The sequence below is a fragment of the Symsagittifera roscoffensis genome, chromosome 1 (genome assembly GCF_963678635.1).
Source record: "Symsagittifera roscoffensis chromosome 1, txSymRosc1.1, whole genome shotgun sequence".
Lineage (NCBI taxonomy): Eukaryota > Metazoa > Xenacoelomorpha > Acoela > Convolutidae > Symsagittifera > Symsagittifera roscoffensis.
In genome coordinates this window covers 28,899,774-28,916,546 of record NC_087062.1, presented here as the reverse complement: position 1 = coordinate 28,916,546, position 16,773 = coordinate 28,899,774, and the positions used below count along the sequence as shown (strand labels likewise).

The 16,773-nt window shown below is 32.8% G+C and overlaps 1 protein-coding gene across 9 annotated transcripts in view; it reads left to right on the top strand.

The window, feature by feature from the left end:
* The window catches only part of LOC134842324 (uncharacterized), a 53,080-nt gene that overhangs the window by 8,142 nt on the left and 28,165 nt on the right, over positions 1 to 16,773 (top strand). For 3 of the 9 annotated variants that reach the window (XM_063858609.1, XM_063858664.1, XM_063858674.1), the window contains exon 2: positions 11,899 to 12,461. In XM_063858609.1, the coding sequence (XP_063714679.1) occupies positions 12,339 to 12,461 (123 nt within the window). In that variant the 5' untranslated portion in view covers positions 11,899 to 12,338. The other 6 variants (XM_063858632.1, XM_063858640.1, XM_063858625.1 and 3 more) reach the window with 6 other exon arrangements.

The window sequence follows — 16,773 nt, the reverse complement described above, 5'->3', positions numbered from 1 at the left end:
GAAAATATAATCTGAATGCCTAAATCGTTCTGATTTTATTTTGAAAATCTCAACGCAAGGATTATTGTTCCGACTATTTGAAAAATGGGGAGGAACTCTGTATTCAGGTATGTTTTTTTCTTTTTGTTTTCTACGCAAAATCAGGTACCACAATTAATCATTGGAAGGGATCGAAAAATAAATCATATTAAAACCCTTTTATTACTTTGAGGTTTTTTCAAAAATTTGCAAAAGTTAGTCTCAATTTTGAGAAAAACCTGTTTAAAATAATTTTTGTCTAATTTGGAGCAAGTAACGCGATCAAGTCGAGTAACGTTTGTTTTATGAAAACTCATTGTTAAGGCCAAAACAGATCGATTTTTCCTGAAAAAAAAACAGTTGTGGAATTTTTTTTAGGGCGTCATTCGCAGTAAAAACTTTTTCTTCTCTTTGGCAAAAATTTTTTCTGCGGAAAAAAGTTCGAAACATTTTAAAAACTTCTTCTGTTTTTTTCTCCGTTTTTATTTGTGATTGATTTTTCGGTGGCATTTCCGGTCGATCATGCTTAAATCATTGGCTTTCTACGCGTTTGGAAAGTGTTTTCATCACACCACAAACAACAAAACACTAAAATTTTAAGAAATTGAATTTTTTGTGTTTGTTTTTCTGTGAATGTGGTCGGAACTTTCTGGGCTACTTGCAAAGCAACCAAATATCTTTGTAAAGCTTTGTACTTCGTCATTTTTAGCAAACAACTTATCTGTTTGGTACAAATTAGGAAAAATATCTTCAACAAGCAAAAAGACTTTGGAAATAAAAACAATTGTACGCGGTTCTTTTATTAATAGAAATTATTTTACAACTTCAGATATTGTTCGAAAAGTCTACCAAAGGCATTTCACTTTTTATAGAATTCTTAAAGAAATAGATATAAGGAAAACAAACAAAGACAAAGAAAGTTTAAGTTTCTATTGTTGTACAAAATTTAAAACGACATTGTCAAATCTAGTAGTTTTTGACAATCTATCATTCAAATCTACGAGGATGGTATAAAAATTGGGAAAATCATGTCACGGAAATAAAAAATATACATGGTTTTGAAAATTAAAATACTCAGACTGCTTTTGAGCGGCTCTGAGAGAGTTTTTGGGAAGCACTTCTTTTGAATCTGAACACGACTTTAAAAAAATTAAACGATATGCCTGCCACACTTGACCATTTCTGATTTCTTCTGAGGTACCTAACTGGAGTGGGAGAAATGCTGCGAACGCCCACACAGTTCTTTCGATCACTTTTGAGAATTTACGGATGTTTTGAATTAAGCTTTACACAGCATTACAAAGCATTTATAACCTTGCACAGCAAAGCTATAAAATTTATTTAAAAATTTCTATCATTATCAGGAAAAACACCGTTGAAGAGCAAAGTTAAATCAATCTGATTTCTTTAATCTGATTTCATTAATACTTGTGCCCTGAATTTTTGATTATTCAAACGCAAATTTAGCAAAGAGCGGGCTCTTCAATTCCACCTCCAACTCCTTGTTCATTTTTGCGAAATAAATATTTAAAATCATAATGCTTAAAATTATTATATCAGCGGGTTTAACGGTGTGGATTTTATTATCATTTTTTTCTAACTTGATCTTGAAATTTGCGATGATAATTAATTTGCGATGGTCCGAACATTCTGTGCTACTCGCACTGTGACCGGCTCCTCTTGTTCTGCTAGGAGATAAAGTTAGAGTCTTTTGCTGTCATAATTTATGATGTTTATCACAATAGGTTTTAAAAAAACCAATATTCTCCCGCGTCTTTTCCTAACAAAAAGAAACGACTGGAATTCCTAAATTGCGAACATAAAACCACCAAAATAGGAAAAATATTTCAGACGGAATAAAAGCCATGCCATTATCGGTTAATTCAGTCATTGATGAATTACGTCATTCTACTTATTCCACTTCCTTGGTTCAAAAATTGATCAAAGAGTTAAATTTAGGTAGAAAGTATCACTTTATTGTATTGTGTCACAGTAGGCGGTTAAGCCTTTAAAAAACCAGAAAGCTTCCTGATAAAACACCATGCAGTGAAAAAAGGTACCTTTTTAGATCACGTGGTGGCATTTACCTCCTTCAGTCGGTTCAAAAATTTGTTGTTTATTTGCGGTTATTTGAAGCAAAAAGGGAACAAAAAGATTTCCCTCCATTATCACAGCAGTTAAATTTGCTCGCAAATTGATGTCATGTATAATAACAGACATTTTGGCAGCGTCTAATTGTTAAAAAAGTGCAGAAAACGCAAAACATTTCTTCAAGGAGGTAAAAATCAATTAACAGTCTCATTTTTCCGAATTCCTCTGAGGCATAAATAAAAACTAACCAAATTTTGGTCAAGATCGATTTTTTTTATAAATAAAAAGACCCAATAAAAGTGTAACTTACAACAATCTCAATTCTGACTTAATTTTTTTCACATGGCAAAAAAAGTATGAATTGAGATGACGATTATTTAACTTCTTTCAAAGCTTAGTTTGCATTTCTACGATAGTCGTTAACTTCATTACAAGCCGAAATTACCACAATTCTAAAGTAAAATTAGAACTTAAATGCGAGACATCTTCATTCAAGTTACAAAAAATAGAGTAATGGTGCCTCAAAAATTAGGTGAAATTACACACCAATGTCATCTGCATAAAAGTCTTTGATGGTTAGTAGCTATCATAAAAGAAAATGTGTCTGTGCTTATTTGAAAAAAAATCTAAGGATTCGCTTCTTTTCAAATTACGAAGGAGATAATTAAATATTCTATTTAACCGGAGATTAAAAGAAGGAACTCAATTGAAATTACCCAGCGCCGCGCCCAAATTGATAAAATCAGGAAGCCTCCAAAAATGGGAAGCTTCCTAGTGCGTCTTTACAAAGCACATTGTTTGAAATTTGAGCCCTTTTTAGGCTAGATATTTACTGTGAGTTAAATCATTTCCGTATCCTGAAGTTTTTTAATCAAAAAATTCTTTAATTTTTTGGTTGAGATGTGTTAAACACCTCATTATGATGCCCGTTCTCTTGGAGAAAATCATCAATTAGGTATAAAACAATTTCTTGACTTGATTGCTTGTTGTGCAATTTGCAACAGAAACATTGACCCATAAAAATGAGATTGGTTACAAAAAGTTTTGCATTTCTGACCGTCATTTTTTCAAGCGTCATTTTCAAAATTCAGTCAACAAGTTTTGTCATTAAGTTAAAAGTTTCGAAAAAATAGTAAACATCTTGCCAATATCCGGTAATAACTTCTAAATTGCAAACATCCAAAAAAGCCAACCAAAGAAACTAATGCAAGCATCCAAAAAATTGACTCGATAAAGTGTGAACATCCAAAACTTTTTTTTTCAATACGTCAAAAATTACTTGCATCGAAAATTACTTGCATGCGGATCTTGCATCTTTTTCGAACTTCCGATTTGATTCATTATTTAGATTAAGATTAAGATTCATTATGAGAGTGCACAAAAATGAGTAATATCAGTTGCGCTGTCAGATGTTCGCATGATTGTGGGCCCTATGATTTTTTTTGGAAAAAAAAGTTTCTCGTTCATTTATTGCGCAGTTATATTGAATATCATTATAGCTTTAGCTAAACTCAATATTTTGCATTGTTGGATGTTTGATCTAAATTTCGGGTTTTTTTTCGAAAATCCTTTTCGAATCGGCTAAATTTTAACTCTGTCCTCGGTCAAATTTATGCCCTGACCATTATTTTTCAGCCGAGAACTGACACTCTCTTCGATTTTGAAAGTCGAAAGATTAAGTATACATTTCAATCAATTTTTGATTGTTACACTATTTCTATTGTCATTTCGGGCTTTTTCCGATATTCGCGTAGTTCTGACTAAATGATTGTTTAAATTTCTGAAATTCAAACATCATACTTCCTTCAGCGACCTTTCTTTATTTGCACCCAATTAACGATAAATTCTTTTTTTTTTGCTTCAAGTTGTGGTTTGTCGGACTATGTCCATTGTTCCGCCTACTTCCATCAATTTTTGCACAACATGGATCTGATTTTGCAGCTAAAATGCTGATTATCCCTTCGCTTATTAGCCTATCTTTTTTCTGCTGACATTAAATCCTTTTCTGACTTCAGACGAAGAAAAATTTATTCCCTATTTTGTTTTTTTTTCAATTTCTCAGTCGTTGCATTTATTACTTAAGTTATCAAATTGCGCATTCAGTTAACTGCTCAAGTTACCAACAATGGCCGTTTAACAAAACGGTATGTTCCGCTTTTCTTTTTGAGGCGTAAATAGTCGTATCAAAACATCGCACCAACATTTACGTCATTACAAGAATAACCTGTTGCTGTGCAAGTGGGTAAAATTTTCCGACCGAATTGTTCAGGAAAAAATCCGAAATGAATAAAAGGAAAGTCGGTTGCTGTGCAAGTAGCACAGAATGTTCCGACCATATTCATCATAATTTTTTTTTTTCAAATTAGTGTCGTTTTTAGTGGTTAAAGTGTTTTGAGAACAATACGATCGCGTTAAAATTTAAAAATGAGGCATGATTGACAGCATTTATCTCCATGAATGAATTTAAAAAATGCAAAAGCAAAACAAAAAAGTTAAAAACTTTTTTCTAACTTTTTGCACAATGTTTTGAAAATTTGAAGAAAAAAATTTTTCTTACCAAAAAAGCGCTTAACGAAACACCAAAAACTAGTTTTCTCTGTAGTAAAATTATTTTTTTCTCTACAAATTAAAAACAAACATTAAATTTCATATCACGAGCGTTACTCGATCGCGTTACTTGCTCGAAGTTAGACTAAATCTCAAAAATTGCATACCAGTTTTTCTCGACACTGGGCATTTTTATTAAAATTTTCCAACGTTCGAATCACGACTGAAAGGGCTTTAATGTGATAGATCACTCGGCCTATTTCGATGATCATTTGTGGTACCTGATTTTGCGTGGAAAACATTTTAAAAAATAAAACACACCCGAATACAATGTTCGTTCCAATTTTCAATAGTCGGATCAAACAAATTAAAAACCGACAAAAATTTAAACGAAAAGATATTTGCTTTCTAAGTAAACTGTTATTTTTTAGAAACGGCAAATGAATTAAACAAAAAACTAAAAAAGAGCTTTAGCTATAGTAAAACTAATGTTATGCTACAGGGTTATCTAAAATAATTCAAAGTCACATTCAAAACTCCATATACAACAAGGCTAAGTTGAAACAAAAAGAAAATAAAGTAAGTTGACCTGTTACTGACCTTGAAGGTCGAGAGCAAAGCATGACTAATTATAATTATAATTATTTAAAATTAATCAATCATATGACTTTCTATTTGGTACAATTTTTTTTAAAAATAACTACTATCTTCTTTCTCCAACAACAACCCAAAATGGTTTCAGTTTAAAATAATATAGATTCCAAAGTTTATTTCCAGCGTAATTCGAATATTTAATCAACTCAAAAGGTAAATTTTATATTTCATCAAAATTAAAGCTTTTGATTTAGGGCTCTTTCCTTGTGATCCTAAAGGATCAATTACCACAATTTAATGTGGGGCCACCGGGGGTTTTCCGCCATTCTTTTGATTATCTCTCGGCCAGTGTATATATCGCGTTGTTTATCAATCCCCCTATTCCATCCTGCTCACCGAATTACGAAATCCCTGTTGCCAAATAGAAGTCCATAACTCGGAAAGAAGTCCGCGGTAAAATTTGTAGAGAATTGAGTTCGAAATTGAGGTTAAATTGGCAGGAATTGAGATCCGCAAAAAGGCAACTAAAACTCCTTGCAGCGAATTTCAGCAACTAAAATTCGCAAAAAACATGCAGATTCCGCCTACAATTTGCGGATTTTGCTCACAGTTCCGCATCAGCTCAATTTTACTACAATTTTTTTGTTCCGACTTTCGTAACAAAAATGACGGAATGTTTGTGCTCGTGTGGTTTTTTTCTTAAGAAAAATATCGATTTAAACCGGTCATTTTTGACAGAATTTCTTGTTCAAATTGGGATCAGTAACGCGTAAAACATTATAATCCTTACAAATTGAACTGAGTCAAGCAGTTTGTGTTTTTTAATACGCTACAACACGCAAATTAAATCACTTGGCTCTTTACATAGCTTGTGAGATATAAAAAAAAAATTTCTCCTTGTTCAAGCTTATGTCTCATTTTTTAAGGTTTTATCCGATTTTTTAATCGAAAAGCTTGTAAGCGACGATAGATGGCATAAATGATTTGCCATAATTGATTTGCCATAATTGATTTGTTACTAGGAGCGAAAATTATCACTTTGTACTTTATAAGGCGTGTCGGTTGATAATATACGCATGCAATTTTTTGTAATTTTTCCGTGTTGCAGTTTTCATGTAGTTTTTTCATGTTGTTATTGCTCCATAGACCTTAAAAGGCAGGCGGGATATTCATGGCTTCTCCCTGATGCAAGCAGTCTTATTGTTCCGACTTTCGATACGAAAGTAACGGAATATTTGTGCTCGGGGTGGTTTTTTTTTTCTTCAGACAAATGTTGACTTTTTAACTAGCCATTTTTGACGGAATTTTTTATATCATTCAAAAGGTATTTTTGTCCTGAGCTCTAATTTGAAAAGATATTTCACCTGTGATCATTTTTCGTAAAGTTATGTGGGTTTAAAGATTACCATTTTGGCTAATTTGGGACAATTAACGCGCGATATATTTCGCGCTATTAACGCGTGAGCGGAGAGTTAATCCGTCTTATAAATTGTTCCAAATTGGTTGAAAGAAGCTTTTTTGCCATAATTGATTTTTTACAAGGAGCGAAATCTATTCTTTTGTAGTTTATTTGGCGTGTGGGGGATGATTTTCATGGAAAAAGTTTCAAATTTTGAAATTTTTTTTCTTCATTATTCTACGTTTAATTTGTTAATGATATTTATGTTATTAGTGCTCCATAAACCTTAAAAGCAGTCGGAACATTCAGCGCTTCGCCTTGATACGAGCAGTCTTGTTTCATTTTAAATTTGTTATTTTGTTCCGTTTTTCTTAACGAAAGTAACAGAATGTTTGTGCTCGGGGTAGTTTTTTTTCTTCAGACAAATTTCGGTTTTTTAATACGTCATTTTTGTCGTATTTTTTATATCAGCCGAAAGGTATTGTTGTCTTGAGCTCAAATTCTCAAACGTCGTGAATTGATAAGGAGTAATCTATTACTTTTTACAATAGTTGAACCAAATTTCGAAGACTGGTCTATTGTACCAACAATTGCAATTGTGGGAAAAATCGCCTAATTTTGCTTTTTTTGTGTATGTATACAATTAGCTTATTTTTTTTGTCTTTCAGCTGAATTGATTTAGAAGTTATCGCGGAAGTTTGAGCGTTTTCCTGTGATCAAATTACGACAGACTTAGACCTTCAGTTTGGAAAATGTTTTGTAACTTTCGTGAGAATAATATCTAGGTAAATTTCAACTACAAAAGTCAGTTTCTTTTCTTCCAATTCTTCCTTTCCATTACATCCGTCCCCTTTCCTCATCCGCTCCACAGCTAGAGAAAACTCAGCTTTGTCTTGGATCTAACCGTTTAATTATGTCCTGATCATCTGATAATTACTCCAGTAGTATGAGAGTTTTTCCTTTTTTCGTCTATCGGGTAAATCTATAAAAATGTATCCTGAATCATCAGTTGTGAATAGAAGAAACCTTTCGAAAAGAAATTGGTTCTCCATTGACCATTTGCATCAACATTTTCAATTTCGAGAGGTTCTTTGACTTACGTTGGTCAGCTTCTTCACTTTTTCGTGAGGGTTTTTAAATGCGGTGATTTTTCAAACTGAACAATCATCTGAAGCTGACATTTTTCTTCAATGAATCATATTTACTGGTTTATGTACAGTCCAATTTTCTTTTTCTCTGCGCCTTTTTTCTTTCACTCATTGATGTCTAAATGGCGTTCATAACGGCAGTTTTACCAAAACGCGTTTTACGCTAGACAATTATCTAATGGGTTTTTCCCGCAATATATTTGGCTTTTCTACAGGTTTTATTTTAACTTACAATAATTCTATTGGCATCAGTACAGGTTTCACTTCACCCATGGTAGATAATTTTCACTCAATTCTTCAGCTTAATGGTTTTAAGTGTGGTGATATTTAAAACTGAAAGTTCATCTGACTAATCCAATTTTCTATTTCCTGATCCCTACTATATTTTAAATCATTGAAGTCTAATGCCCGGCTTGACCTCTATAGACTAAAAAATGCTAATCATACAATTCCATAAACTGAGTCTGAAAAAATATTAGACATACAGTTTCCATACATTTTGCTAAAATGGTGTCATCGAACTCTCAGATTTGGCTGAAAAAGCGATGTATCTTGAAAATAATTTTGAAATTACCCCAAAAAAACTTTCCTAGTTTTTTCAACAGCAAAATAAATTTTGTACTCCAACAAACATTTTCCTAAGAATTTTTTCATGCAAAACTTACTTTTGTGTGCAATAGCGTAGCCTGGATCCACAAAAGTTGGACATTTTCCGTTTCCCTGGATAATTTGCTTCAAAAAAAACTCTCAAAATACCTATTTCTTTTGTGTGCCATGTTTATCTTTGTCTTGATCATCGATTGATGAAGCAAACAATTGTAACTTAAAATTTTTTTATCTGTATGACATTTTCTGTAAAACAATTCTAAAACACTTCAAATTTTTTTGAATGTAAACGCGAGAACGTTAAACTTTTGGGGACACTAGTTTTGAGTAGCCAGGGTCTTTGTCAATTGTGTTCGGTAAAGAAGACAACCCAAATATTTTGAAACGTTATATTTAAAAAAAAAATAGAATTTTTGAATTCTGGAAAAATTCTAGGCATGTTAGTCATACAATTTCTATATAAAAAAATCGGTAATCATAGACTTTTCATCAGTTTTTTTATGGAATTGCACAAAAAGTGTATTATTAGAATGAAACCTGTGATTAGCATTTTTTTCAACCCGGGTGCCTCTATAGCGGCAATTGTATCAAGTCGCGTGTTAAACTGAACAACTATTTAATTGGTTATTGCCCACAATATTTTATTTTTCAACATTTTCAATTACTACTTGCCAGCTTCTTTTGAAACAGTTTTTTTAACAGCTTTTCGGTTGACAATTTTCACCCATCTGATTTGAAAAGGAATGCATTTTGGTTTCCCGTTCCGAAGTAATTTTTTATGGATCTGAACCCCCTGTTACATCAAATCTGCCTCTTTTTCTGGCGTTCTGTTAGCAAATTTTCTCTGTACTTCTGAATTTCCTATATTTGCAGGGTGGTGATATTTGAAACTGAATGTTCATCTGAATCTGTAGGTCTTACTCATTCATCCGGTTCTCCGATCTTAGTATAATCCAATTTTTCAATTTTATGATCACTTTTCTCTTTCACTCATTGAAATCTAGTGACCTTAATACAGCAATTTTATCAATTTTGGACAAATATCCAACTTGATTTTCCCATTTTTTGTCTTTCTTACATATTTGTTACTACTTACTTTGCTTTTATTGACATCAGTACACAATATCAGTACATGCTTCTATTGACATCCATGGTGGAGAATTGCCATCCATCTGATTTGAAACAGAATGCATTTTTGGTTTCGCGTTTGTTCTCAAGATTTTTTATCGCCTGTTTGCTGATGGCCATTCGTTTTCCGGCATCATTCCTCTGATGTATTTGTGTTACCTGGTAGCTCCCTACAAGCATCAAGAGAGTCCGCGATAAGAGAGTCAGCGGCAATATCTTCCGCGTTGAGGTTAATTTGGCATGAGTCGCTCCCTATTTTCCATTGAACGGGAGGTTTTTTCTGCGGTTAATTCCACTCGCGGATGTTTGTTTTGTTATTTGTCTGCACCAATGTAAAAATAGTCTATTGCTACAGGGTTACTTGATTTTTATAAAAGGTCACAACTTAAAACTATTTCTAAAACTAGGCTATGATAAAAGTAAGAGAAAAAAAGTATCTGGAAATCAGAGAGATAAATCAATAAGTGACGGCGAAAGTTGCGTTTACAGCTGTTCGGGACCAGTTGACCAAATTAATCATTCACATTTGACAATAATAATTGAATAATTGTTCATACTGTTGGATTAATAGTAGGTCAACCTCTCAGAAAAATTTGCAGGTGGGGAAAAAGAAAAAGAGCCAAAAAACAAGAAATAAAAAGTCTTCAAATTATTAGGTTCTTCAAACTAGTGTCGTTTTTTTTGTACGTGGTGTGATGATAAAACTATTCAAACGCGTGAAAAATTAGTAAATTAGTCATAATCGGCAACAGCTTTCTTCAAAACAAAAGATAGTAATAAAAACATGAAAAAAAAATTTTTTTGAACCTAATTTTTCTAATTTTTTTTTTATTTCTTGCCAAGAGTAGCTTCAAAAACCAATTTCCGTTTATATATATTTTTTCAGCCTAAATGACCAATTTAACTAGTTATCATCACTTTCTTCGGTCGAATTTAGACGAAAAACACAAAATATCAAACCGGTTTTTCTCATGGTAATTTTGTTTGGAAATGTTTTAACGTCATTCGAGTCACGACTGAAAGGACTTTTATATGATATATCAGCCAACCTAGTCCAATGATTATTTGTGGTACCTGATTTTGCGTGGAAACCAAAAAAATCTAAAACACCCGAATACTAAGTTCTTCTTCATTTTCTAAGAATCGGAGTTGAAATTTTCAAAGTAAAATCTGAATGATCTAGGCATTCTTAAGCCAATTACACTCACCGCCTTGCTAAAAATGAAATTTTTAGGCAGTACTTGCTAAAACTTGAACAAATTTGACCGGTTTGGATGCGGCTTGAGCGGCTTAAGCAATTGGGCGGTTCAAGCAAGATCATTTTGAAAAAAAAACACTTAAGCCGCGCAAATCTTGAAACATTTTAAAAACCATTTTAAATATTTTTTCAAAACATTTTGTTCTCGTAATCTCTATAAAATCTGACTTTTACTTAAGAGAGTCCAACAATTGGACGAAGATCATTCATCATTTCTGTATCTCCGTATCTTTTACAATCTCCTTATTAGAAACCAATTTCTATCGAGGGGATGCGGGTAAATAAGCAGATCACAGAGGAAATTTACTTCGCATCAAGTAGCTTAAAAAAAAACAGAATTTAATTATTGTGCACGTGCATAAACCCCTATGGGTGGGGCGGTTATGCATAATACAAGGGCGTATCCAGGATTTTGACAAGAGGAATTCTCAAGCAAGTGTAAAAAATTTGATTTTTTAGAAGTCGACCGATTTGATTTTCTGAGCTCTCCTAAAACAACTCAAAAGACCGCATAGTACTTGAAAAGGCGGAATCATATTCCGTCAGAGATGTACAACGAGTACTACACTCAAAAAGACATCAATCAAATCATGCAGAAAAAAGGAGGATGGAATTGGTAGATTAAGTGCAAGAAGGTACCTCATGGTGTCAGAGGAGGGGAAATAAATATAGGAAATACTGGCTGGGAAAATAGAAAAGATAAAACAAAATAGACTAAAAAAGAAAAAAGATGAGAAAAGAAAGAAGTGCCGCGGTCAAAATGAGAAGACCATAAGACGGTCACTGTACAAAAGAAAGTCATAGTCATGTCATTGCATTTTACTTGCCTGAAAAAGATATCGTGCATTCAGCGGATTGAGTTTAACAAAGAAGGAAGTCAAATTTACTCGTACAATTTTAGATTTTTAGAATCTTTATTATAAATATTGTTAGGGGTACAGCGATTGGACAACACAACTTCAAAAATCCTTTAAAAATCATCAAAAGAAAAGAATTTATATTTTTTAATTTATATTAGGATTTTTAAATTTTACATTGAAAGAGTATTTCGTTCTGTCCGTAGTTGAAATCTGCAATTCAATTGTTATTTTTTGCTATTTGTTTTTCAGGAAACAGTTGGGCCCCTGAGAGTTCTGCCCAATGCACCGGAGCTTCTTTTATTTGCCACTACTAGTCAGTTAGCTGGTCAGCTAACAAATCTTCAGTCTTACGGTGTATTACTCTTCTATCATTACCATTGCCCAACCTGTGGAAAAGCGGCCACGAGGGATTAGAAAGAAGACGAGCTAAAAACTGCTTACGTGTGAAGACAGTTTACTCAACACTCAATTCTTGTTAAACGATCACTTCGGCTTGCTAAACCTCTCTTTGAAACAGATAAAGTTAATTGTTAGTTTTTAAAGAACTTCTTTACCGAAAAATACAAAACTGAAGTAGAAAAAGAATATATAAAGACGAAGAAAACACAAAGTTTATTGAGAGACGCGAAGGAGGAGGAGTTAGTTATCGGCTAAGTTTGATTGACAGTTGGTGTTGACAGCTGATTGACATGCGTGATATCAATTGGCGTCTGGTGACGCAGGGCGTGTTGCTTTGTCTGTTCACCTGTATTAGGACTGCAACGCCCAGCACCTTTTTCTTTACACTCCCTTTCATCGCAGACTGTCTACCGGTTAGTTATAAACGTCGTTGTTGTTCCGACTATTGAAAAAGGGGAGGAAATTGTATTCGGGTGTGTTTTATTTTTTTTTCTGTTTACTACACAATGTCAGGTACAACAATTAATCATCGGAATGGGCTGAGTGATATACCCTATTAAAGCCTTTTCAGTGATTTTTCTCAGCGTCAAGAAAAAACCGTATAAACTATTTGATTTTTGGTCTGAAATCGAGCAAATAAAGCGACCGAGCAGATTTATTTATGCTTAATTTAAACGCTTACAATAGCCTATTTAGGCCTACTTTTAGTCGAAATATTTTTTTGGAGTTTTTAATGCCATTTTGGGAATCAAAAATTTCAAAAAACTCAAAAATTTTTAGCAAAAGTTTTGTCGAATTTTGATTTTTTTGTTTTTCTAGTCTTTTTTCTAAAAAAAAATTGTTGACAAACTTAGGTATTTTATTATGAATGTCAAATGTACGTAATTTTCCGTTTTTTATGACAGCACGTAGAAAAAAAAAATTCTGTGCTAGTGCACAGAAACCGGCTGTTATTGTTTTTCTTTTTTTTTTCAGGTAAAGTAGGTACCTCAAAGAATCATCGGCATGGGTCGAGTACCATGTCAAAAGAATGCCATTCTAGTCCTGATTGGAACGAGAAAAAAAAGACCTTTCAAAAAAATGTTTCAATAACAACAAAAACTGGGTTGAAAGTCTCCGTTTAATTTCGAGTGAGTGGTAAAATCTTGATTTTACTATTTAAAAACGAATTTTGGAGTCTGTCTTTAATTAGGTCTTTTCGGCAATAAAAGCTTTCAAACAAAATTGTAAAATCTATTTTTTTAAAATTCGAATCGTTTTTTATTTGTCATTCAGTTTTGATGATAAAACAAATAAGGTCAAATAGGCCTAACTCTCTGACTTTATAAGTGTTTTCTAGGCGTCACATCACGCACAAAAAACTGAACTAATTTGAAAAAAGCTGTTTTTGTAGTTATTTCATGAATGTGGTCGGAACATTCTGTTTTACTTGGACAGTAACTGGCTCTCCTTGTTTCGATTTTAAAATTGAATTGCTTAGGGCTCAGAGAGAAGACCCTTTAATTTTTGCAAATTGCCAAAAATAAGAGAAATACCAACAGCATTCAAAAAAACCAACCCGATCTAAAAAGGTTGTTTCAAACAAAGTTGAACCAAAAATTATGTTAATCAAACTTGAATCAAAAGTGTTCGAGAAGAATTCTCTAGCAGCGTTTTCTAGTTTGTTCCGATTTCTCGCTAAATTATCTGTTTTTTTTATTAGTGTTCGGCTAAAAATGATAAGTTTTAAATCAATCTTTTTAATTTTCCCGATTCTGTTTAATTTAAGTACAAATGTAGCAACAAAATTATAATTTTTTTGTTTAGTATAGCGTTTATTTGGACCAATTGCCTAAAATTTGGAATAATTTCTGAGTCGCGCTTGTTTTTCCTTCTCAAATGCAAGACTAGTAGAGTTATGGGCATTGGTAATTACAAAATTTTCATGTTAGCTACCTATCCAAACAGGTGAAACACTTTTTTAGTTTTGGAATAAGGACATCAATATTATTTATCAAACTAAAAAAAGTTTATTTCCTTGACTTAAAAAAATCTAGATAACCAGGAAAAGGATTTAGAAGGTATGAAACTATGAAACCCGATCCGCCATTTTGTTTCGAAAGTCGGACTAATAACGCTGGACGTTAGCTTAGCTTGAGCACTCTACAAAATCTAGTGTCTCATTTAATTCATTCACTTTTTCGGTTTTATAAGTAAACCGTTTTTTCCGTTCGATTTTCAAAAGCTTCTCAGTTTTTGTTGGAGACAAAGATGAAATCTTGCCAAAAAAATTACTTCATGATTTGTTCTTAGCTAGTTAACTGAAAAATTTTCTTTTATTTTCCAAATCAGTTTTTAGACAGTGTTTTCAGAACTTTGAAAAAAGGATAATTTCGAGTATTTTTTTCTTGAGACTGATTTCTGAAATTAAAAAGTATAAAGTGCGAACCGATCTCAGAATTTACGTGATCCCAATCGAGTGTGTTAGGCAGCATCTTGAAATTGCGGTGAGTTCATGAAATCTGTGCGTTTAATCTTTTGAGGTTTTATCTAAGATGCTAAATGCGTAATATGACCAATTATCACGTGCACAATTGCAGAAAATTGAAAATGGGGAGAACTTGGTATCCGGGTGTGTTTTTTTTTCAAGACAAAATTAATACCACAAAAATCATTGGAATGAGTCAAATGACAAACCAATGTAAAGCGCTTCACGTTGGTTCCAAATAACATCCCACAACTTCAAAGTTTGTTCATAGGGCTCAAAGTGTTTTTGATTTCGAGCAAATAAAGTTCTTAAATAACCTTCGATATACAAAAATTTTTTTATACTCAAGTTTTTGGGCTCAAAAAATTTTGTTTCAGTAGAAGAAAGCTATTTTTTGATGTTTGATTGCGCGCTTCACTTGCAAAAAAAATTTCGGACAAAATTTTAATGTTTTGTGTAAAAGTGTTTGAACTACGTTAAACTTTGTCGTAATTTTAATTTTTTCTATTCAATTTTCGAGGACAAGTGATGTAGATTATGCTTGAATCATTAAATTTCTATGCGTTTGTTTAGTTTTCTAAACACACCATGCTTTAAAAACGACACTAATTTGAACCTTTTTTGGTAGTTCTTTCATGAATGTCGTTGGAACATGCTATGCTACTTTCAAAAACAACGGCTCTCTTTGTTTTGATTTGAACATAAACAACTTAGCTGCATTATCTCTTCAGCAAATCACAGTTTAGCAAGCAGATCAGTCTGGAAGTTTCGACCACTAAAATGGACAAGACATTTGTTTTTTGGAGTGTTTTATTTGTTTTGGTAAATTTTTTTTTTGATTTTTTCCACGTAATTTTGTCCAAATCAGGTACTTGGAATAACCGCCAGAATTGGTCGAATGATATATTTTTTGAAACCCTTCAAACGCTATTGAGGATGTGTTAAAAATTTGGAAAAAATTAAAAAATGCCAGTGTTCAGAAAAACCGTTTTCGTAATTGAGATGAAATTTTTTTTATGTTACTCATTTTGCCACGAAAACTTAGTTTTACTGCAGTATAAAACATTTTTGAAGCTTTTCAAGTACCTTCTAGGGAATGAATCTTGAGACAAAAAACCGAAAATTGTTTTTTTGCAAACTGTTGTCGAATCAGCCTAAATTGCTGTGATTATCGAATATGCTTAGTTTCAAGGCTCTTGTTTTCATCCTTTCATCACATCGCAGACAAATTTTGACAAAATTGGAACACATAATCTTTTTTTAACAAAAAATATAGTGAAATTTTGTGGTCAGAACTCTATGTGTTACTTGTACAGCAATCAGCTATCCTTGCTTTATGTTACCTCAAATGTTCGCACTAGCTGCTGTATATTTTATTTGAATGTTTGCAGTAGCCTTGAGGCTAAATAAACCGGTAAACTAGTAAGCGGCAAATCAAGCTTTTACATTGAGACAATGAGGACGAGTTTAATACAACTCGTTTTATTTTAGAAAAATGAAATCAGTTCAAAATTTCATTTGACCAAAATTGAATTTTCATCTATTCAAAAATAATTCTTTTTTGGGATAAACAGTGTTTTGTCTGTTTGAAAATATAAATATAATTGATTTCTTTATCTTGCCACACAGACACGCATCACAACCTCCCCATAAATCTTTTTCGTTCATAAAACTGAAAAAAGAAAAGACCTGTCTGTTTTTCATTTATTGGTGACTCAATATAACAATTTTATTTTGAAAAAAATTCTACAGTTTTTTCATTTTGATTTTCCAACTCAAATACTCATTTTAGCCACAACATTTGATCTACTGGTCCACAAATTTTTTTTTCAAATTTACCATAATTCTACTGATAAATTGATGCTAATTTAATTTCATCAAGCAAACGAAAGCTGACTTTTTGATTATTCACGAAAACTTATCCCCACGGGAAAGGACTAACATACAAACTGTTCAGCTCATCACTGAGAGACGCCGTTTTGCCGTGCCTAAGAGTAACTTGCAACTTATGGTAATTTTTCCGGACTGGGCACTGTTGTGTCATCATCAACCGACAAAAACGGATCATGGTGGGCTTCGAACATCCGACCTTTCGATTGAGAGGCGAAGACGTAACCACTTCATCGCTGCTCCTCTCATAACCTATTTCCTTTTTTAATCTTTTTTCTGTGTGAAATTTAACATACCGGCCTACAAAAACATATTGGTTATGCATACCGGTATGATCAATACCAGTAAATTCATTACCACGCATACTC